This window comes from Cervus canadensis, chromosome 33 (genome assembly GCF_019320065.1).
Source record: "Cervus canadensis isolate Bull #8, Minnesota chromosome 33, ASM1932006v1, whole genome shotgun sequence".
Classification (NCBI taxonomy): domain Eukaryota; kingdom Metazoa; phylum Chordata; class Mammalia; order Artiodactyla; family Cervidae; genus Cervus; species Cervus canadensis.
In genome coordinates this window covers 16,048,138-16,071,318 of record NC_057418.1, presented here as the reverse complement: position 1 = coordinate 16,071,318, position 23,181 = coordinate 16,048,138, and the positions used below count along the sequence as shown (strand labels likewise).

The window sequence follows — 23,181 nt, the reverse complement described above, 5'->3', positions numbered from 1 at the left end:
AAAAAGCCTCTTGATGCAAGTGAAAGAGGAGAGTGAAAAAGTTGACTTAGAGCTCAAAATTCAGAAAACTAAGATCATGGCATCTGGTCCCATCACTTTATGGGAAATAGATGGGGAAACAGTGGAAACAGCGGCAGACTTTATTTTTCTGGGCTCCAAAATCACTGCAGATGGTGACTGCAGCCATGAAACTAAAAGATGCTCACTCCTTGGAAGGAAAGTTATGACCAACCTAGACAGCATATTAAAAAGCAGAGACATTACTCTGCCAACAAAGGTCCGTCTGGTCAAGGCTATGGTTTTTCTAGTGTTCATGTATGGATGTGAGAGTTGGACTGTGAAGAAAGCTGAGCGCCGAAAAAGTGATGCTTTTGAACTGTGGTGTTGGAGAAGACTCTTGAGAGTCCCTTGGACTGCAAGGAGATCCAATCAGTCCATCCTAAAGGAGATCAGTCCTGGGTGTTCATTGGAAGGACTGATGCTGAAGCTGAAACTCCAGTACTTTGGCCAGCTCATGCGAAGAGTTGACTCACTGGAAGAGACCCTGATGCTGGGAGGGATTGGGGGCAGGAGGAGAAGGAGACGACAGAGGATGAGATGGCTGGATGGCCTCACCGACTCCATGAGCATGAGTGTGAGTAAGCTCCGGGAGCTGGTGATGCACAGGGAGGCCTGCCGTGCTGCAGTCCATGGGGTCGCAAAGAGTCAGACACGACCGAGCGACTGAACTGAACTGAACTGAACCACAATAAGTCTTGAATTAAGACAATTTATTTTATCTACTTCCACCTTTGGATGACAAGGTCTTAAAGGGACAGAGACCTTCTCTTAATTACCTTGAATCCTGTGTTTAATCACCAAGAAAGAATGCCACTGTGTTTGTTACTACACTTACTGGGTTTGTTGCTACTGATATGCTGCTTTTAATAAAGTGTATTCACTTATTTCATTTGTCTTGTCTTCCCAATAAGACTAAAATTTAAGGCAATTAAAGCCTATTTTTGTATCTCTTCCTTATGTGCATACAGGTAATTAAGTATTTATTTTACTGGGAGCAATCTGCTTGTATGCTTCTTCTTTATATGATTATGTGAACTAATTTATAAATTAAACCCTACATCCATAAGTAGTAAAGTGTGTCAATCTCTAAGAATCACGAAGTTAGGGAAAAAATTCTGATTGTTAGCATTATACTTTAATCAGATGAAACAATCTGATCAATTGGTTGAAGGATAGAAGATCCAGGTTCTATCTTTTCTAAAATAGTTAACTCTAGGAACTGTTGGCATGATGCTGATGAGCAGAGTTGTAACTCTGCGTGGACTATGGATAGTCAATAATATGTACTTAGTTGCACTATTGCAAAATGGGTGTATTATCCAGGTACTCACACTTTTTTGAGGGGATATATTTTCTTTTATTGTTACTTGATTTTTAAACTTTGTTTAAAAAAAATAAAATAAAATAAACTTTTTTAACCCTTTAAAAACTGCTTATGGCATAATTTGCCTTAAATCCATTCTAAGCTGTGTATGTTTTCCAATTAAAAAATTACAATTTACACTCTCCAAAAACACTATACAAATCTATTGTATACAAATCCATTTGTGTACCCGAGTACACAAATCCATTGTTATTTTGGAAAGTATGACTTGATTATAGAAAATGTTTTCAAAGGACCTTTCCAGCTTGCTGTATCATCTGCCTGAACACTAAATTCCTATTTGCAAAGTGCAGATGATAGATACTATCTGCCTCACAAGGATATTGCAGAAATTAACTGGGAGTAATGTATCCAGCACCGGGCCCGGCACAGAGAGACACCCCAGAAAGAGCACTTTCTATCCCCTGCCTACTGAAGGATGGTTACAAGGCAGGTGAATATTTTTTGCTAAGGCCCCAATGATTAAAATACCTTCAGTGAAACCTTTCTCCACTCCTCGCCCCTACCCTCTTCTTGTCCATTAAAAGAAGAAGCATTTCCTTCTGGAAATCTCTTTAAATTAACACAGCATCACACTAAATTACAGTATTCCAATACACACTACGGGCTTCCCAGGTGGCTCAGTGGTAATGTCTGCCAATGCAGGAGACGTGGCTGTGATCCCTGGATCGGGAAGATTCATGGAGAAGGAAATGGCAACCTGCTCCAGGATTCTTGCCCGGGAAGTCCCATAGACCGGAGCCTGGTGGACTGCCGTCATGTGGTTGCAAAAGAGCCAGATACAAGTTAGCAACTAAACAAAAATAATACACATTATGCTCCATATATAAGGGCCTCTGTGTGAAAGTGTACACAGTACACTGTCACGGTATGATAAATCATTATCATATGTTCATGTTTTATTTTTACTTCATCTTACTAATCATATAAGATGTAAGCTCATATGCCTAATTTATTTAAAATGCATGTTCACATGCTGTATCTATTACACCATAAACTCTTTAAGAGACACAATATTTAATGTAATTGGCAGCTTCACAATATCTGGTTCAGCAACACATTCAGTAAGTACTCAAAATTATATTTCTGAATAAGTATCAAAGTGACAGAAGACCTCTTCACGTGAAAACTAGATACATACAAATACCGTCACCCTGGATACTTTGCACATCAAGGCAGAGCATAAACAAATAGACAAAATATGAATTCAATGATATTGTTAGTAAATATTTTTTCTAAATGTGCCTATTTATCCTAAGCTTTAATTAGACAGAAAAATAAGGAAATTAAAGACTTTTGAAAAGTATTTCAGGTACAGTCTATAAACTCTCAGCATGCTGCATAAATGAGAATTGCTGTAACTTGCGTTTACCTGGTTTTCAGCAGAGCTGTAAGGCTCTCAGAGTTGAGCTGCTGCATCAAGGCCTCTCTCAGTGTTGGGAGCATGGACAGCACTGTAATACAAACAGAAAATGAGAAAGTTCATGAGTGACAGGACTGCCTTCCCCGAGAAATGCATTGTTTTGGGCTCCATGACAGAGCTAGCAAATAATGAGTGTCAGGAGGGAAGGTGAAGGCTGGAGCTTTCAAATAAATTTTTAATAATAAAAACTAGTTACACACTAATAAATCACCTACCTGCTCACATGAAGCAAAATTATGCATATACCTATTATGATCACAAGTACATACAGAAAAAAAAATGGAAAGAATTTCCAAATCTTAACAGTGTTGGTCTTTGACCTATGGACTATGGATAATTCTTTATTTTTGCAGATCTTTTAAAAAAAATGTTTATTTCTGGTTTAATAAAATGATATTTTATCTTTAGCTAATCCTTTTGCTTCACATTTTATTTATAATTTTAGAAAACATTTAGTTATTAAAGTTACTACACAGCAATGGGCTTCCCTGGTGGCTCAGTTGGTAAAGAATCTGCCTGCAGTGCAGGAGAGAGCTTGCAATGCAGGATACCTGAGTTCGATCCCTGGGTCAGGAAGATCCCCTGGAGAAGGCAATGGCAACCCACTCCAGCATTCTTGCCTGGAAAATCCCATGGACAGAGGAGACTGGCGGGCTACAGTCCATGGGGTCACAAGAGTTGGACATGACTTAGCGACTAAACCACCAACCACCACCACAAAGCACAGGCATTTGTTATAACCTAGACAAAAGTGCATCAGGCTATCAACAGAAACTAAGAACTGCTGAGCTGTAGTTTTGGTTGACAATGGCTACTGCCTATAACTCTGAATACCAACATGAAGATAAAATAAGATGTAATACTCAATGAAAAGAGACTGCATGTAATTTGTGAAAGTTACTTTATGGCTCTATGCATGGTATAAGAAATGTTGTAGAAGTGTAAACACATACATTTAAAGTGAATGTCTAACACTAAAGAAGCAATGATAACAATATGAAAAAATATCAGAGATTACAAGTGCCGTATTCTAAAAGGGAAAACTGTAGGGTATGATTTTTACTTCTTGACTAGGCAGGACATTAACTATAAAATCCATGTTAATTTTTTTTTTCTATAGAAGTTCAGCTTCTGACCTACTCTAATCCTTTACCTCAGCACTGCACTGTGTTGCTTCAGCATATGTCCTCAAGGCACATGATTAAATCACCTAAGTTGCTGAGACCACTAGCGATAGCAGGAGCTCAGAGTCAATGTAAAATGTGGATTCTTAGTGTCCATGGTATATATATATCTAGCCTAAACATGATATTTTATCCTACCAACAAAGAGCAGTGCTAGAGTCTTACATTTAGGAAATGTGGTTAGTAAGGAACTTTAAAGATTATGTGGTATGATGACATGATTTAAGAGAAATCTCTTTAGTAATTCTCTTATCTCAGGAGAGATAAGAGCTCCTGACTTTCCACTTCAGCATATTCAACTGAAGACAAGGCTATTCTTCTCTTTCAGCCATCTGTACTAACACTGAACAAATATGTTTCTGTATTGAGTTGAATACAGCTTTCATGTCTTGTTCTAGGCATCTGCCTCCATGATAAACACCCCTAGTGCAACCACAAGTCACAGGACAAGCCTTCACCCACCTTGAATCTGTGTGACCTTGAGCAAATCATTTAACCCCATGCCTCAGTTTCCTCATCTGTAAACTGAGGGAGACCGTGGATCTACCTTACAGGACTGTGTAAGGGTTAAGGACAAAAGGCATTTAGAACACTGCTTCTTTACACGTGGAAGTGCTCAGTAACTGTTAGCCCTTTTTTTTTTTTTTTTTTAGCCCTTTTTAATATTAAACTTATTTGGCTTCTTCTGACACATTCCAGTTTGTATCTTCTTAACATGTGAGAGGCAGAAATGGACTTGTGCTCTGACTACCACAGAGCATGTTGTAACTACCTTTTAGTTGAACCACAGACTTTACTACTGCAGTCTAAGATTAAATTAATATTTCCAGAAGTCATATCCTACTCTGTTCATAATAAGCGTATGCTCACCTAGAATTCCCAGTCTCTTCTCATACATCCTGCTTCTAAGCAAGTTTGGATAATCCTGACTCAGTACAATTCACTTTTAATGCAGAACAATTCTTTTATCCCAGTCTATCACTTAAATGGGACTAGACTATTCTGTATTCCAAAACTTCATTTGTAGTGTCAGTTACACATCCAAGCATTGTGTCATGTGTAAATTTAATGGGCACTCTTTCCAAATCTTTAATAAAGATCATGAACATGATAAAGTCAATGGGCAGGGCACAGAGGCATTCCACTAGATGCTATCTTTCAAACTAGGACCAACTTCTTATGTTAAAAAACTAATTATATTTACCTAAAAGCACTAACTTTTTCTAGTATGGTCATTACCTCTTACTCAAAAGAATAGAAATTTAATTATACGATTTGTAATCCCATTATCAATATATACCAGAAAGCTAATTTGGAAATTTTTTCAGTGAAGCTCTATTTTGGCTTTTAGCACCATATTTTAGCTTTAGCTGCCTTGTATCAGCTATTTATTCATCTGAGGGGTGTGATGGTCACGGAAATGTGCTATCCACACACTTTCTGCTGGGAGGAGCCATAAGTGACTGACAGCTCTAGCTGCCACGTCTCGGGGTCTCCACTGCTCCCAGGGGACAGTTCCTTAGTGAGGACACAAAAGCAGGCCCACTTCTGAGGGACTCCTCTACCAGAGCTCTTAGGATCCAGGACTCCTGATTGGCCTGCCAAGATTTCCGAGAACCGGGCTGTAGTCAGAGTCTCTCTCACCCGACCCTCCTTCCTTTGCCCCTTCTAGTCACAGCGTCACAGCTGCACCGCGGGCTGAAGGCGCTCCTGGGGAGCTCTGCTCCCTGCCTTATTCTGCGGGGTGTCCTCCCGGTCAGTCTGCTGTACAGCTAACTGCATCTGAGCTGTGCTTCTCAGAGCACTTAAACTGACACAAGGGTCCGTGTCAAACTGAGGTGAATTTTCAGACCCCAGAAGTTAGCTTTTTCCAGTTTTTAAAAATTGGAGTAATAACTAGAAATGAACTATTCTTAAATTAGTCATTACCAGGGGAGAGAGGGAAGAGCAGGAGGGATATTATAACAGTGGAGGGGGGTGGAAAGGGGAGGGTTATTATGGGATTATATGAAATTACGTGTGTGACCCAGGAAACCAGGTCTGAAAGAGACGCGTGTACCCCAATGTTCATCGCAGCACTGTTTATAATAGCCAGGACATGGAAGCAACCTAGATGCCCATCAGCAGACGAATGGATAAGGAAGCTGTGGTACATATACACCACGGAATATTACTCAGCCATTAAAAAGAATACATTTGAATCAGTTCTAATGAGATGTATGAAACTGGAGCCCATTATACAGAGTGAAGTAAGCCAGAAAGATAAACACCAATACAGTATACTAACACATATATATGGAATTTAGAAAGATGGTAACGATAACCCTATATGCAAGACAGAAAAAGAGACACAGATGTACAGAACAGACTTTTCTATGGGAGAAGTGAGGGTGGGATGATCTGAGAGAATAGCATTGAAACATGTATATTATCAAGTGTGAAACAGATCACCAGCCCAGGTTGGATGCATAAGACAAGTGCTCAGGGCTGGTGCACTGGGAAGACCCAGAGGGATGGGATGGGGAGGGAGGTGGGAGGGGGGATCGGGATGGGGAACACATGTAAATCCATGGCTGATTCATGTCAATGTATGGCAAAAACCACTACAATATTGTAAAGTAATTAGCCTCCAACTAATAAAAATAAACGGAAAAAAAAAGAAATTATGTGTGTGAAACTTCTGAAAATTGTAAAACACTACAGAATTTAAAGAATCTCTCAGGGACATCCCTGGTGGTCCAGTGGTTAAGACTTCGCCTTCCATTGCAGGGGGTATGGGTTTGATCCCTGGTCGGGGAGCTAGGATCCCACATGCCACGGGGCAACTAAGCCCACAGGCCATAACAAAGACCCAGTACAGCCGAAAATAAAATAAAAATTAAAAAAAAAAAATAAAGAATCTCTCATTCAAGAGATGAGATGCTTTTTCCTTAAAAAAAGGAAAGGAAAAACGGACCATTCTTATTCTCTAAAAATTCATTAAAATGCCCTTGGGAGCACCACTATGTTGAAAGCTAAATACTGATTCAAAGAAACATGTAATTTTAAAAAAGTTGTTCGTTACTGAGCATTTATTACATATCAAGCACTTTATATAAATTATCTCATCGCTTCCTCATAAAATATTTATGAAGTGGGTTTTATGACGATCATTTTATAGAGAAAGAACTACAGTTAGATTTGCCTAAAGACACACAGACATCACAAGCAAACCCAGGGATGGAACCAGAACTGCCTCCACCTCGAACCTGTGCTCTCACTTACTTCTTATCTGAGTTGCCATTTTATATAGCATTTATGATTAATTTCTTCTCTACAGACTGAAGCATTATTATTTCAAACATTAAAAACCATTCTATGGCCACAACTAAATGTGTCTCTTAACCTTCTTCATTCCAATCTCTTTATCTGTCAAGTGAGACTAAACTAAAAATAAAGTTCTTCCAACCTTGAAAAAAAAAATTCTACTTTTAAATTTTACTTTTGTTAGAACAAAAAGAACCTACCTTTATAAATTTTTTCTTAATTAGTTGTTCTTGAAAGAAAAGGAAGAAAAGGATTAAACTTCAAACAGCAGAAAAAGAAAATCAAGTTTGACAAGAATTTGAGGACTAATTCTTCAAGGAGTTAAGAAAAATTTATCACAACACCTTGCCTTCCTCAAATAGGGGCAGCTGATTTTGTTACAGCATCCTTCCAGAAGGTTTCTAGCTCTGGAGATTAAATTATTACCACTGATCCACACTGGTTGAATGTATACTACTGTGCTAGACGGACAGTTCTGCAGATGCCTCTGTAAGTGTAAGAAACTTAGGACTCTTTACCATGGCCCACATGGCCAGAGGGCATCAGGGCACTCCTGCAACCTTATCTCCTATCACACTTCTTCCATTGCTCATGCTCCTCCAGCCACATAGCCTTTCTGCTGTTTCTCAAATATGGGAACAGCCAGGCGTGTTTCCCCCTCAGGCATTCTGCAGGGCTCTCTCCATTGTCCCACTGAATTTCTCCTCAGAGGCAGAGGCCTGATTCTATTGGTTGCCTGACCTTAAACAGCATCCCCACCTCTCATACGCCTCATTCTCCTTATCAACAGTTATCACTGCTTAAAGCTATTTACCTGGTGTTTATCTTTATTTTCTCCCACTAGCACATAAACTCTGAATGTCAGGTCTTTTTTTTTTCTTCAACTGCTTACCTTATGCTTCTCCAGTCCTGAGTATTTGCTGGATGAATAAAGAAAATGAATAAACTAGCAGTTATGTTGCCTTATTAATTTACATTGATTTTAAAATCCACATTAAATGATGTGTTTCAGTTAAATCATGTAATCACTTGCTAGATTTGTCATTTTTGCCTCTTCCTCTAACTTTGCTCCTGGAGATATGTATATTAATATAAATCATCAAGCAACTTCATATGTGTATAAATATTTCTCTGTCTCACCTGTCATGTTGCAAGTCCTCTGGTTACTTTCAAAATGATACTGTCGTCGCGCTTGGGCAATGTATTCTGCAGCCTCCCTTTCTTGTATTTCTCTGATTTTCTTCTGTCCATATTTCCCCAGGATATATACTCCTAAAATTATTTTCAAAAACAAGTTAGTATACTAATCCAGTTTATTAGAGTATTAAAAATTCCAAACAGTATTTTTAACCCAAGTTTTCCAAATACAGGGCTTATATTAGTGAAAAGCTAAAAATCACAACTTTTAAAAACCTAAATTAAAGAATTATATAAGAATTGCAACCTAAAGAAAAGGAGATTGGCATTTTAAAAGTCAGTGGCAGATGGGTACATAAGGATGAAGTCTGAATAAACAGAAAGGAATTAAGCCTACAAAGTCAGGCGATCCCTTTAATAGTGAACTGGAGATATTCTAAGTGTCCCACAAAAGGGAACTGTTTAAATACATTATGGCCTAGCCATACAATGAAATCGTATAGCTATTAAAAACCACATTGCTAAATAGTTCATGACTCAAGGAAATATCCATGTTATATTGTTAGATAATAAAATAAGATCCTGAAAGTTTTGCTTTTTAATGTAAGTAGACATATATGTAACAGATAGATTTTAATTTCTAACATATATTAAACAATGATCACTGCTGATGAGTGGGATAGTGGGTGATTTTTTTCCTTCTGCTTGCTTCTCTATGGTTTCCATATTTTCTTCAATCAAAATACAGTATTTTTAAAAATATAATAAAAAATGTAAAAGGAAGACTAAAAGAAAGGTAGGTAGTCAGGCAGACATGGAAAACTAGACTTATGTAGAAAAGGGAGGGGGAAGAGGGTACAGAAATTCCTAACTTATAATAGTATAAAAATATAGGTGGGGTCGTGTGCCTGTAATTTAACACATTTTAGTATAGACAGTGAGACATAAATGGGCACATTTTAGTCATACCCTGTGGGCAATCAATTGTCCTGGCTGGTAAAGTGAACACTGGCATGGTTAGTTAGCATTTGGTCAAAAGCCACATTTCAAGGTGTAAGTACTTTAACTTTTATCAAGCAGAATAAATATCAGAAATGGCTTTTTACAGATTAAATGTTTAAGATACTGGGTTAGCTAAAACATTTTAGTAATATTCATTTGAACAAGAACACACTAACCTAGCAAGTCCTTCACCTTTTAGGGATAGTTCAAAGGATTCTTAGGCAAGAGAGTTAACCAAAAGGCCAACAGAATCCTACATCGAGAATATTGTTGCATTTGCTTCCAGTAAATCTTTTACCTGTGGTTCTGCTGCTGCACCAAGAAAGGACACTGGAATTTCAATGAACTTACAGAACAAGTAATGATACTGTTTTAATCTATGCTTGCTAACAGATGTTTTAACATGTGCCAAGTTTGTTTCATAATAACTTGGCAACAAGGTTGCAGGAAGTAACTAATCCTCACCTACCTCCAATTGTCTGTAGCCTTCACTAGGACAAGAAGAACATGAGGATTGTATGTGAGCTCAATAAATGGATTTGATCTGTTTGTCATCAGTGGGGAAGAGATAGTCCTCTAGGAACATCAAAGTGAATACATATCCTGAATTCTTTTCACTAACGTAAGCAATACAGATGAACTGATATGTTATATGTCTTAGAAGTCATAGGTCAGTGAAAGAGTATGTGCTACAAATAATTAGAAACAAAGTGTGATTGCTTTTGTTTGTATGCAAATAAATGTATTATACTCATCTGTAAAGAATAAATAAAAATTCACATAAATGGCTCCAGAGCTACCCTTCTCATAATCCAGCCTCAATAAACTGAGGACAGTGCCCTAGTACTAACAGAATGAAAAAACTGATTTATGTTTCACAAAGTAACTCTTTGACAGGCAACTCTTACATAACAACTTCTCAGTGAATTGCTTTTATTTGCCTGATGGCTAAAAATTTTGTGCAAAATGATTATTATTCCTCAAACAATAATAGTGTAAAATGAAATGTTGCAATGACACAACTTGAATAGTTAAGAATTTTCTGGAGTAACAATAAATTTGATTGGTCTATGTGCTTTCCTGAGCAGAAGGTCCACTGCTTTCATTAAAATTTCAAGAGTGTCTGTTAAAAGTCCTTTAGGTACTACAGTTGACCTTTCAACATCTCCAGCATTAGGGGTGCAGAACACTCCCTCCAGAAGTAGAAAATCTGCATGCAACTTTACAGTGGGCCCACTGCAGTTCTGCGCCCTTGGATTCAACCAGCTGAGGATCTGCAGTGCTGCACTTCAGCCCAGATCAGCTGCTCACTCGTGTCCGACTCTTTGCGACCCCGTGAACCGCAGCACGCCAGGCCTCCCTGTCCGTGACCAACTCCCGGAGTCCACCCAAAACCATGTCCATGGCGTCAGTGATGCCATCCAACCATCTCATCCTCTGTCGTCCCCTTCTCCTCCTGCCCTCAATCCCTCCCAGCATCAGGGTCTTTTCCAATGAGTCAGTTCTTCACATCAGGTGGCCAAAGTATTGGAGTTTCAGCGTCAGCCTCAGTCCTTCCAATGAACACCCAGGACTGATCTCCTTTAGGATGGACTGGTTGGATCTCCTTGCAGTCCAAGGGACTCTCAACAGTCTTCTCCAACACCACAGTTCAAAAGCATCAATTCTTCTGCACTCAGCTTTCTTTATAGTCCAATTCTCATATCCATATGTGACCACTGAAAAAACCACAGCCTTGACTAGATGGACCTTTGTTGACAAAGTAATGTCTCTGCTTTTTAATATGCTGTCTAGGTTGGTCATAATCTTTCTTCCAAGGAGTAAGCGTCTTTTAATTTCATGGCTGCAGTCACCATCTGCAGTGGTTTTGGAGCCCAGAAAAATAAAGTCAGCCACCGTTTCCACTGTTTCCCCATCTATTTGCCATGAAGGGATGGGACCTGGATGCTAGTATTTACTGAAAAAAGTCTGCATGTAAGTGTCCTGCCTGCGTGCATGCATGTTCACTCACTTCAGCTGTGTTTGACACTTTGCGACCCCACGGACCGTAGCCCACCAGGCTCCTCTGTCCATGGTATTTTTCCAGCAAGAATACCACAGTGGGTTGCCATTTCCTTCTCCAGGGGACCTTTCCGACCCAAGGACTGAACCTGCGTCTCCTGCATTGCAGGAGGATTCTTTACTGCTGAGTCACCAGGGAAGCTCCCTATAAAAAGTCTAGCACAGTTCAAACCTGTATTGTTCAAGTTCAGCTAACTGTACTGTCTATTTGGTAACTGTAGTATATGATTACTAAAGATAAAAGAATGAGTTATTATGGATTGAAGAGTGTCCTACCCCAAATTAACACGTTGAAGCCCCAGTATTTCAGGAAATGACACTATTTGGAGATAGGGTCTTTGTAGCGATAATCAAGTGAGAAGGTCATTAGATGGGCCTGATCCAGCATGACTGGTGTTCTTATAAAAGGGGGAAGTCTGGACAGACGCGTGTAGAGGGGCAATGGCATGAAGGCACAGCGGGGAGAGAGTTATCTATGAGCCAAGGAGACGGGCCTGAGACAGAGCCTTCTCTCACAGCCCTTAGATGGACTAAACTCTGGCCTCCAGAGCTGTGAGGCAGTAAGTTTCTCTTGCTTAAGCCACTCAGTATGTGGTACACTCTGTTATGGCAGCCCTGGCAAACTAGCACACGGTGTTAGGGTAAAATTCCATAATCCATTCTTTTCCTTGAATTAGCATTAAAGTAAGTTTCTACACAAGGACTAGTTTATCCAGCTTCTCATTCTCAAAATCCATAAATTCTGGGGTTTTTTGGTCAGATTTGTCTCCCTAGGGAAATAAGAATGAAGGCAGAGAATTCATTGCCTAAAATATGCAGCTCAGGATCTATATACCTGACTTGCTGCTCGAATTCTGGTCTGAAAGAGAACAGACACTGATAGCTGAGGCATCAACTAGGTAGGAAACTTTTAAGCATGTGCCATCTTTCTGGGTTTAAATTTCTTCATAAAAATGAAAGGTTGGGATTATAGGAGCTTTAAAATTTCTTCTTTAGTTATGACTTAGTTATAAATAATGAGAAGTCATTAAATATCTCAAAAAATAAATGTAAAATGTTTGGAGGTTTCCTTTCAGAACATGGATGGCAAAGCAAAATGTCTTCTAGTCTTTCTATATCATGAAGTGAAGTGAAAGTCTCTCAGTTGTGTCTGACTCTTTGTGATCCTGTGGACTATACAGTCCATGGAATTCGCCAGACAAGAATACTGGAGTGGGTAGCCTTTCCCTTCTCCAGGGGATCTTCCTAACCCAGGGATTGAACCCAGGTCTCCCGCATTGCAGGCAGATTCTTTACCAGCTGAGTCACAAGGGAAGCCCTTCTATATCATAAACTTGGTTTTCTAAAATCATTGCTTAGTGTCTTCATGGATGAAAATTCTGCAATATAACTATTTTATTAGGTTAATAATTTCTGTAAGAGTTTGCAAATAATCTTTTAACTTTACTCCCATCCAAAAGACCACCAAATCCTGCTATTGATTCTTCTCAGAAATAGTTTCTAAATTTTGCCACTTTAGTCCACCCTTGTACCATTATTTTCATTCAGACCCAATCATTAATGCTCTTGAACTGGTTTAACAGTTTCCTAATTCTACTCTTTTGTTTCTGGTCTCTCACCTTTTCAACCCAGGTTTTATAGGCAAAGTGATTTGCTAAAAGTTAAATCTGACTATTCAATTCCCATGTTTAGAATTCTTCAACACCCTGCCATCATTTCTTAATGTGGTTCCCTGTTCCACTTACATCAGAATTACTTATAAGGAAGTTCCTTGAAAACATCCCCAAATGTTTTGTCTTATATAACAACACCCCAATATATAACATTGGTACACAATTGATGCTCAATACATATTTGCTGCTGAACATCCCCTTTCCCGTGTTCCCTTCTCCTTTGTAGCTGTGACTCCAGCTGATTCTTCAGTGGGGCTTGCTGAACATGACTCTCTCTCTATGCTCCCAGACACTCCTCTACCATGGAACTCTGATACTATGACTGCACTACTTTTGTTTATTTCCACTTCTGCTTTCTGGACGCACCATGAGTTCCTCAAAGTCAAAAATTGAGTCTTATTTCTGTCACCTGAGTTGAAAACAGGGAGACTAGTCACTCTCATTCAAATGTTTGTTGAATGAATGGATGAATAAATGAAAAACTAAAGAGACCAAGAGATTACAGGGATTAAGATATAAATTACAAATCAACGCTTTGATATTTTTATAAATCAGCAAGTGAATACATATGAATTTGGTTGTTCTCTGCAACACTTTCGCTAGCATTAAAGAGAAAAAAGAGAAAGTGTTATTCGCTCAGGCGTGTCTGACTCTTTGGGTTCCCATGGACTGTAGCCCACCAAGCTCCTCTATCTATGGGATTTCCAGGCAAGAATACTGGGGTGGGTTGCCATTTCCTTCTCCAGGGCATCTTCCCAATCCAGAAATCAAATCTGTGTCTCCTGCACTGCAGGTGAATTCTTTATTGTCTGAGTCCCCTAGCACAGAGGTTTTCAAAGTGTGGCTTGGGCACTGCTGCAGATGTACAATAACCTTTTAGGGCATCTGTGAGTAAAAATTATTTCTGTAATAACACAAATGCTCTTTGCCTTTTTCACTCTCCTTCTCATATGAGTGAGTGTACAGTGGCGTTTTCTGAAGACTACAGGACAAGTGCGTATTGCAGCTGACTAAATGTGGACAGAGCTATAAACCAGACAGTAAAGAGAACTGTAAAAATGCAAAACAATGCAACTTTTCTCACTTGTTTTCTGAAAATAATATTTATGTTAATATGTGACAGATTTACTATTGTCATTTTAAAATAATTACTATTTCAAAAATACTCTGGTTTTAAATTTTTAATATGGAAACAATTATTATTAGACATACATTTTATACAGCTCTTTAGAGTCCTTAATTTTTAAAAGTGTAAAGGAGACCTCAGGCCAAAAAGTTTGAGAAGCACTGCTCTAGTCTTAAAACTGATCAAATTGTACGACTTTCTCTAAAGCAGTTAGTCATCCAAATTCCTACTTAAGAAGGCCCATAACTCAGTTTTTATTGAGTTTGTTTTCCCCCACCATTGGATGGACAAGCTTCTTGTGCAGGAATGTTGATATCTTACCTAATTTGCAAGTCTATCAAAATGTGCCACTTCTTCCATGAAGCCTTTTCCTAATTTTTTTTTCCCCAACTGCACATGCTATTTGCCAGTTTGATATAATTTTTTCAGCTCTTACTGTTTTGCATACTTGTTGCTATGGCTTGAATGTTTCTATCTCCTCTACATTCATCTGTGGAAATTCTAAGGCCCTATTCCCTAGTGTTGAGAGGATGGAGTCTTTGGGAAGTGCTTAGGGCTTGGGTGTGTAGCCCTCAAGAATGAGATTAATGTTCTTATTAAAGGGACTTCACTGAGATCCCTAGGCCCTTCTGCCATGTGAGGATCTAACTCAGGAGCAGGCCCTCACCAAGCCACGTTTGCTCCCTGGTCTTAGACTTCCAGGCTCCAGAACTGTCAGAAATAAATTTCTGTTATTTATAAGCCAACCAGGCTGTGATATCTTGTTATACCAGCTGGGACAAACTAAATCATTTGTTTTCATTCCTCTCAGACCATAAAGTTCATGAAGACAGAATGACACAGTGTAGAAAGAGAATGTGCTCTGGATCTAACACATTGGGGTTTGAGTTCTAGCTTCCCTGTTACTAACTCTGGGATCCTTGGCAAGTTTCTTAAATTCTTAGCAGTCTGGTTCCCATGTTTTTGAATGCAGATAACAATAGCTATCCTGCCATCATCCCCACTCAACAGAACTTCATATAGGGCCCTCTGGGCACCCCCAAAATGGTAGCTATTACTATTAAAAAATCTCTGTGAATCTTGTATTTCCAATCATATTACTTTCAACACTATGGTAGTGGTTTAGTCAGTAAGTCATGTCCAACTCTTGCAACCCCATGGACTGCAGTCCGCCAGGTTCCTCAGCCCATGGGATTCTCCAGGGAAGAACACTGGAGTGGGTTGCCATTTCCTTCTCCAGGGTATCTTTCTAACCCAGGGATCAAACCCGGAGGTAGATCTTTACCGACTGAGCTACCAGGGAAGCCCTTCAACACTAAAGGCAAGGGATAAATGTTTCTTAAATTAGATTAATTGATATGTACCATGTTATAAAACCAGCCCTTGAAGCAGAAAAACTATGAGGCTCAAAGAAATGCCAGTCACGGTCATCTACTCTTTTTTCCTTTTAAACTGACATCCCTTTTTGCTATAAAATACTAGGATTACTTTCTTTTCCTGTTCCTCTGAACTTTCCCCCCCGCCCCCCACCCTCACTCGCCTTTCTCTTTCCTCTTAATCTGTACCTGTAAAGCTCTTGACAGATTAAAAAAAAAAAAAAGTATCTTAAATGCACTCTTTTGCTTCCCTTCTGATTATTTCTAATACACCATTAGGTTGTTCCACAAATCTGAAGGAGTATGCTATTTTTTCTTAGGTTCTAAAGATACCTTCAGTCATGGCAAAAATATTCTATTTCTACTTCTTCCATCACACACAAATCATTAGCTTCTACAAATAAGTGGACTCAGTAGTTTTAGCACAGTTTAAATATACATTAGATATCAGTGGATAAAAACACTGAAAAATACATTTTTATCTGTAAAGAATTTTTCAAATGCCATAAAATTTATACTTGATCATTATTGATTTGTGATAGACCTCAGGCAAAAGGAAAACACTCTCCTTGCCTCATTAACAAGAAGCCTGTTTCAAATTTTCAAGAATCAATAGAGCTGAATCACTGATGCTACTAGTACTGTCAATTTCAAATTGTTTGGGAGCCATAAAATAGAATCAATAGTAAGAGAAAAACAGCCGAATTCTTTGGGAAACTTTTGCTTTTGCTTCTTACTACTTCTGTAACCAAAGTATGTAGTTAGTGACAATATTTCTCAAAACACCCAAATGCTAAAAATCCCTTCTTAACATTCCTGCATTTCTTTCTCCTGTATCACCCAAGACATTTTGTTCTTTCCTTTAGATCTCCACTCATTAGGACATGACTGTCTTGTGAGGAAAAGGCTCTCAAGATTGTTATCTGATCTGTTTCTAAATCTCCTCTCAGCCTGGGTAACTTAATTATGTGAATTAGGTGGGAATTCATCCCAGTCTTGAAGATCCTGCTTGCCCAGCATCCTGCAACTACTTTCTTACTACCTAGTTTACTACATAGTTTGTGTTCTAAAAGAGCAGGAACAGAGCTAAAATATTGATCTGTGTTTCTTTGTCTAGCATATACCTTCTAGCACAGTCCTTCAATACAACTGTGCTGTTTTAAAATAAATTCGAATTCACTTTAAACAAGACTCGAAGTGCAAGCTTTAGTTTACTCTCCTCGAATGTTGTGAAACTTCTGCGAAGGATGAACGCCAAATCAAGCACTGGGAGTGGCAAATCTCACGGGAAAACAAGAGAAGACAATAAGAAAAAAAAATGTGTAAGAGAACGGTGTCTTGAAACAGAAGAGGAAAAAAAAGAAAGAGAGAAAAGAACCCAAGGAGCAAACAACCCCCCACCCCCCACCAAACACTGAGGTGGGTTATCCCAAAGGCAGTGAGTAAAAGGCGAAAAACACAGAGTAAGGGGCAGTGCCAGGGCAAAGGGCACACATTTCACAACTGCAGAGATGTAAAGAGCCTTGGAGAAGGAAATGGCAACCCACTCCAGTACTCTTGCCTGCAAAACCCCATGGATGGAGGAGCCTGGTAGGGAACAGTCCATGGGGTCGCAAAGGATCGGACACGACTGAGCGACTTCACTTTCTTTCTTTAAAGAGCCTTGGAAGTTTGTCACCCCATACCCCGTCTCATGGTTGATCGAATCCTGGGCTGTGGTTTCTCCGCCTCTATTTTAGAAGACAGACATCCCTCTCCCACCCCCTTCTTCCAATGCGCCTTGCCAAGAACGCTGTCACCCACCTCCGAGGACCGTGCCCAGGAAGATGCATTTCTTTTTGTGACGTTTCAGAAAATTCCACGTAGATCTAAGCATTTTCAGGCCCCCGGGGTGCGGGCTGTCTAGAGGGAAGGGATGATGGTCCACCAGGAAACCCTTTTTTTGTCGCCTGGCACGGACGACCGGGCTGGACGGCCGAGTCCTGCTCGGTGCTCTCCAGAAATCACAAAGGCGACTTTCCGCAGACACTGTTACCGGAGCGGGAAGGGGGCGTGGACTAGAGCAGAGCAGTTGCCCTTTTCTGTTGCTGCCGCAGCTCACTGGTCCGGGGCGCCCAGGTCCGTCCAGAATTCACTCCCGAGTGCCTCACCATTCGATTCCCCCGGAAACGACAGCCCGCATCCGCCGCGTTCCGTGGCCTGTGCTCCTATTTCCCCGCGGCCTCTGTAGCTGAGCGAGGCGGACCGGGTGCAGTATGGAGGTGAAGGCGGGGTCCACGGCGGCTACCGATGGCGCGTACTCGGTGTCTGCGGAGGAGACCGAAAAGTGGATGGAGCAGGCGATGCAAATGGTGAGGGGGCCGGGGCGTGGACGCATGGGGTCGGAACTTTCCCCGGCTTATCCTGACCGAACATTTGAGTAAACGTCCCCGGGGTGCTTTCTGGGTCTCAGTAATCTCGATGGTGCTCACAATCTCTGGGTAAACAGCTGGTTTTTACTGTCCTGAAATGTTCTTTAGTCCATTCTCACAGTGGCTGTGAGGGAAGGAAGAGAGGAAATACAGAAATTGTTTCTTTTTCACTGGTTTGAAGTAAGCGTCAACATCCCTATTCGGGGCTGCTGGCACGTGCGTGCTGCGTCCCTTTCTTTCCTGCGGACACTGGCAGATCCGCGAATTTCCATTATTTTGTCTGTATGACCCCTTGAACCTATCTAGGAGAAGGAAGGAGGCTGAGGATGTTTCTGGTAGAGAGCAGGATAAAAACAGCCCCCTGAGCAGATTCCACCATTCATTCATTCATTCGTCCATCCGTACGCTTGACCTTTGCCCTTTAACTTTCTTCGCTCACTCCCTTCAGGACTCTGATTAAGGAGGGCTCTGATAAGCTTTGTGTACAACCCAAACTTTACCCGTACTTATGTGTGCCAGCGAACTCTTTAATAGGGATAAAAGTGTATTTGGCGTATATGTATAGGTATATAAATCATACACGCACATTTATGCATATTTTAAAAAACTTGTTTCTCATACTTTTTTGAAAGTGGTGGTGGTGGTTTAGTCGCTAAGTCGGGTCCGACTCTAGCGATCCCTTAAACTGTAAGTGACTCACAGTTTAAAAAAAAAAAAAATTTATTTTGTGTTACATTCCAGTAAACGCCCAGTATACACATAGGTATAATTGAGACAAAAGTTTTACAAAATGATGCTTAACCTTCCTAAGCACAGTTTTCCTGGTATTTCTCTTTCATTCCATTTTGGAAAAACAAATGCTGGTCATCATACCTGATTTGATTTCATGATGCAGTCTTTCAGCCCACTTCAAAATTTATTCTCCCTATTAAACTTATAGGACACATAACTTTTTGTTTGATACTTTAATGTTGAAATATGCTTTAAATAATTAATTCCTGAACTCGTTTTATGTTACTAAATTCTTCCAGCTGGAAAAAAGGAGTTTTCTTGTGATACCAAAATTTCTCTCCTTCCCCCAAATCATTTCAATAATATATGCTGGGTGGCATAAGTCGTGAGGATGATAGTAAATGCACGTGAAGGTTGAAATGTCTCAAATTAAGCTACATTTACATCTTTCTATGGATAAGAGACCTGGAGGTCAGGGGATGTGGGAATGCTGAAAAGTTTTGGTCTCTTCCATTTATTTTCATTTGCTCCAGGAACTCTCCTCAGAATATTTATGGGGAGCTTGCATAGATGGAATTTTGAGAGATCCTACCATAGAGGACTCAATAGTGGTTTTAGAAATAGCTAAGTTTATTCAGCCATTGAACTTTTCCCCTTTGTGTATCAGACATGTCTTTTCTTTCTCTCCTTTCGTATCCTCTACACTATTCTCTAGACTTCTGGACTGAACATTTGAGTCTTTTTACTACCTTTTAAAAAAAATTAAACTTTTAATTTTGTATTGGAATATAACCGATTAAGAATGTCATTATTTAAAAAAAAAAGAATGTCCTGGTAGTTTAGGTGGACAGCAAAGAAACTTAGCCAAAAAAATATATGTATCCTTTCTCCCCCAAACTCCCTCTTATCCAGGCTTCCACATAACATTGAACAGAGTTCCCTGTGCTATACAATAGATCCTTGTTGGTTAACCATTTTAAATGTAGCAGTGTGTACCTATTTGATATGACCTTGGGCAAGTCACTTTATCCCCCTAGAGTATTGCCTCTTACTCTATTGAATGGGATGGTTGAACTCCTGGTAGTCTCTAGGATCTCTCTGGCCTTGACATTTTTGTCTCTTAAAGTATAGTGAAGTCGCTCAGTCGTGTCCAACTCTTTGCCATCCCATGGACTGTAGCCTACTAGGCTCCTCCATCCATAGGATTTTCCAGGCAAGAGTCCTGGAGTGGGTTGCCATTTCCTTGTCCAGGGGATCATCCCTACTCAGGGATTGAACCCAGGTCTTCTGCATTGCAGGCAGACGCTTTACCATCTGAGCCACAATTGGACTATAAACTCCTAAGGGTGTGATTACCTAGTTTATCTACACAGGGTCAAGGAGGTCCTTAGTTTGCACTTTTTTCTTTTTGGCCAGTAGTATATGTTTCTTTCCACTCCAGAATTCTTGCCTGGAGAATCCCACGGACAGAGGAGCCTGGCGGGCTACAGTCCACAGGGTCGCAGAGTTGGATACGACTGAGCGACTCACACACACACACACACACATGTTTCTTCCAGGTCTTAAACAAAGGGAAAAGAATGCTTGTGATAAATCTTGGACTTTGTCCAACCATCCCCCCCCGCCCCCCACCTCCACTAAAGGAACTTCAAATCTTAAACTACTTTGAAGGCTTGCTGAAGTAATAGAAAGTGTCCTGTGTACTTCTGAGAAGAGTTTACGATCAGACCAGAAGCATAGCTAGTACCAGATTTTAGAGGTAGCTAATGTGTTCTGAGGAATTTGAAAGTGAGGTGTCCGGTATACATATAATAATAGGGAGGATACTAGCATTCTTTTTTTTTTTTTTTCCAGTGGGTTTTGTCATACATTGATATGAATCAGCCATGGATTTACGTATTTCCCAATCCCGATCCCCCCTCCCACCTCCCTCTCCACCCGATTCCTCTGGGTCTTCCCAGTGCACCAGGCCCGAGCACTTGTCTCATGCATCCCACCTGGGCTGGTGATCTGTTTCACCATAGATAGTATACATGCTGTTCTTTTGAAATATCCCACCCTCACATTCTCCCACAAAGTTCAAAAGTCTGTTCTGTATTTCTGTGTCTCTTTTTCTGTTTTGCATATAGGGTTATCGTTACCATCTTTCTAAATTCCATATATATGTGTTAGTATGCTGTAATGTTCTTTATCTTTCTGGCTTACTTCACTCTGTATAATGGGCTCCAGTTTCATCCATCTCATTAGGACTGGTTCAAATGAATTCTTTTTAATGGCTGAGTAATATTCCATGGTGTATATGTACCACAGCTTCCTTATCCATTCATCTGCTGATGGGCATCTAGGTTGCTTCCATGTCCTGGCTATTATAAACAGTGCTGCGATGAACATTGGGGTGCACGTGTCTCTTTCAGATCTGGTTTCCTCAGTGTGTATGCCCAGAAGTGGGATTGCTGGGTCATATGGCAGTTCTATTTCCAGTTTTTTAAGAAATCTCCACACTGTTTTCCATAGTGGCTGTACTAGTTTGCATTCCCACCAACAGTGTAAGAGGGTTCCCTTTTCTCCACACCCTCTCCAGCATTTATTGCTTGTAGACTTTTGGATAGCAGCCATCCTGACTGGCGTGTAATGGTACCTCATTGTGGTTTTGATTTGCATTTCTCTAATAATGAGTGATGTTGAGCACCTTTTCATGTGTTTGTTAGCCATCTGTATGTCTTCTTTGGGATAATAGCAAATGAAGAAACGGACAAAGGATTAATCTCAAAAATATACAAGCAACTCCTGCAGCTCAATTCCAGAAAAATAAATGACCCAATCAAAAAATGGGCCAAAGAACTAAACAGACATTTCTCCAAAGAAGACATACAGATGGATACTAGCATTCTTGCAGCACCCGGACAGAGTAGACTTATTTATGTGACCGATTCAAGGGGCTAAATGTTTGTTGGGCGAAGGCCTGGAGGAATTGGAATGGAGATGGATTCTTTAAAGTATATGATGAAAGGCAGAAAACATAAAAGAAGAATGAATCGGTTTTAGTTATATAAATGTTGAAGATTTCTACGTAGTAAAAAAGTAAGATACAAAGTAACAAAGCAAAGGACAGAGGGAAAATATTTGCAACATAAATAAAAGGACAGGTTTGATATAACCTTGATATATAAAGAAGCTTGGCAAAGAGATATACACCCTAATGTTGAAAAAGTCAAAGGATATGAATAAAGATGCTATTTTTAAAAGAAACACAGATAATGAACAAGTTAACAAATGTGTGGTTTCACTAATAATAGATTACATTCAAATTAAAAAAGAGATATAATTTTTCAGTATTCTTGCCTGGAGCATCACGTGGACAGAGGATCCTGGCAAGCTATGGTCCATAGGGTTACACAGTCAGGCCTGACTGAAGCGACTTAGCATAATTTTTCAGCTGTTAAATTAGTAAAGGTCAAAAACTTGTAATGCTTGTTGTAGATAAGGATGTGTGTGTGAGGAGTTGGTTAGTTGGTTGCTGAAATTGGGGCATCTTTTCTAGAAGGCAACTTTGTTATATACGTATAAAAAAGCCTTAAAACTGAGCTTTTCCTTTGACCCACTAATATCTTTATGTTATTTTTTTTCCCAAATGAAAATATTTTAATGTTTTCTTTTTCTGATTATATAGATAATTCATGGTCATAAGAAATTTATTTTTGTAAATTTATTGACATATGTACTTTTATATAAATGTAATTACATATTCTCTTCATGATTTTAAGTATCCTTTTTTCCTAGGTATAATTATTTCTTATTTTGGTTTATTTTCCTCTCACCCCCATCGCATAGTTCTTTTATTGCTCTGGAATGAATTACCAAACATGGGACATAGGATGTATGTATTTTAAAGCCATTTATCTAGATGTTTTTAGATTGCCTTCTAGAACTATACTGCCTCGTGTAGTAGCCACTAGCATTTGTGGCTAGTTATTTCATGAATAAGATGAAATTAAATATTCAGTTCCTCAGTTATGTTAGCCGCTTTTCAAGTGCTCAGTAGCCACACATGGCGAGTGGCAACCATATTGGACAGCACAGATCAAAGGATGTTTCCATTACCATCGACAGTTCTGTTGGATAGCACTGGTCTGAAATGGTCCCAGATCCATCCCCAGTGTATGAGAATGTTCTGTCCTACCCCTGTTCCCACCATCCCTGGAATTATCATGACTGAACATTTGGCAGTGTTTTAGGTGAGAAGTAATATCAGTGTTACATTTCTTGTTGTTCTTTGGTGAAGTTATCAAACTTTTTAAAAAGTTCT

The 23,181-nt window shown here is 39.7% G+C and overlaps 2 protein-coding genes across 4 annotated transcripts in view; one reads left to right on the top strand and one right to left on the bottom strand.

Moving 5' to 3' along the window:
* Positions 1-17,855, bottom strand: part of PEX3 (peroxisomal biogenesis factor 3) — a 34,290-nt gene extending 16,435 nt beyond the window's left edge. The window contains exons 1-3 of the mRNA XM_043457284.1: positions 17,536-17,855; positions 8,498-8,629; positions 2,817-2,898 (exon numbers count right to left, since the gene is read on the bottom strand). Of these exons, the coding sequence (XP_043313219.1) occupies positions 2,817-2,898; positions 8,498-8,629; positions 17,536-17,608 (287 nt within the window). The 5' untranslated portion in view covers positions 17,609-17,855. The remainder of the gene's footprint in view (positions 1-2,816; positions 2,899-8,497; positions 8,630-17,535) is intronic.
* ADAT2 (adenosine deaminase tRNA specific 2) overlaps positions 17,850-23,181 on the top strand; it is a 32,780-nt gene continuing 27,448 nt past the window's right edge. Inside the window, exon 1 of one of the 3 annotated variants that reach the window (XM_043457288.1) lies at positions 17,850-18,083. In XM_043457288.1, coding sequence (XP_043313223.1) covers positions 17,988-18,083 — 96 coding nt within the window. In that variant the 5' untranslated portion in view covers positions 17,850-17,987. The remainder of the gene's footprint in view (positions 18,084-23,181) is intronic. The other 2 variants (XM_043457290.1, XM_043457289.1) reach the window with 2 other exon arrangements.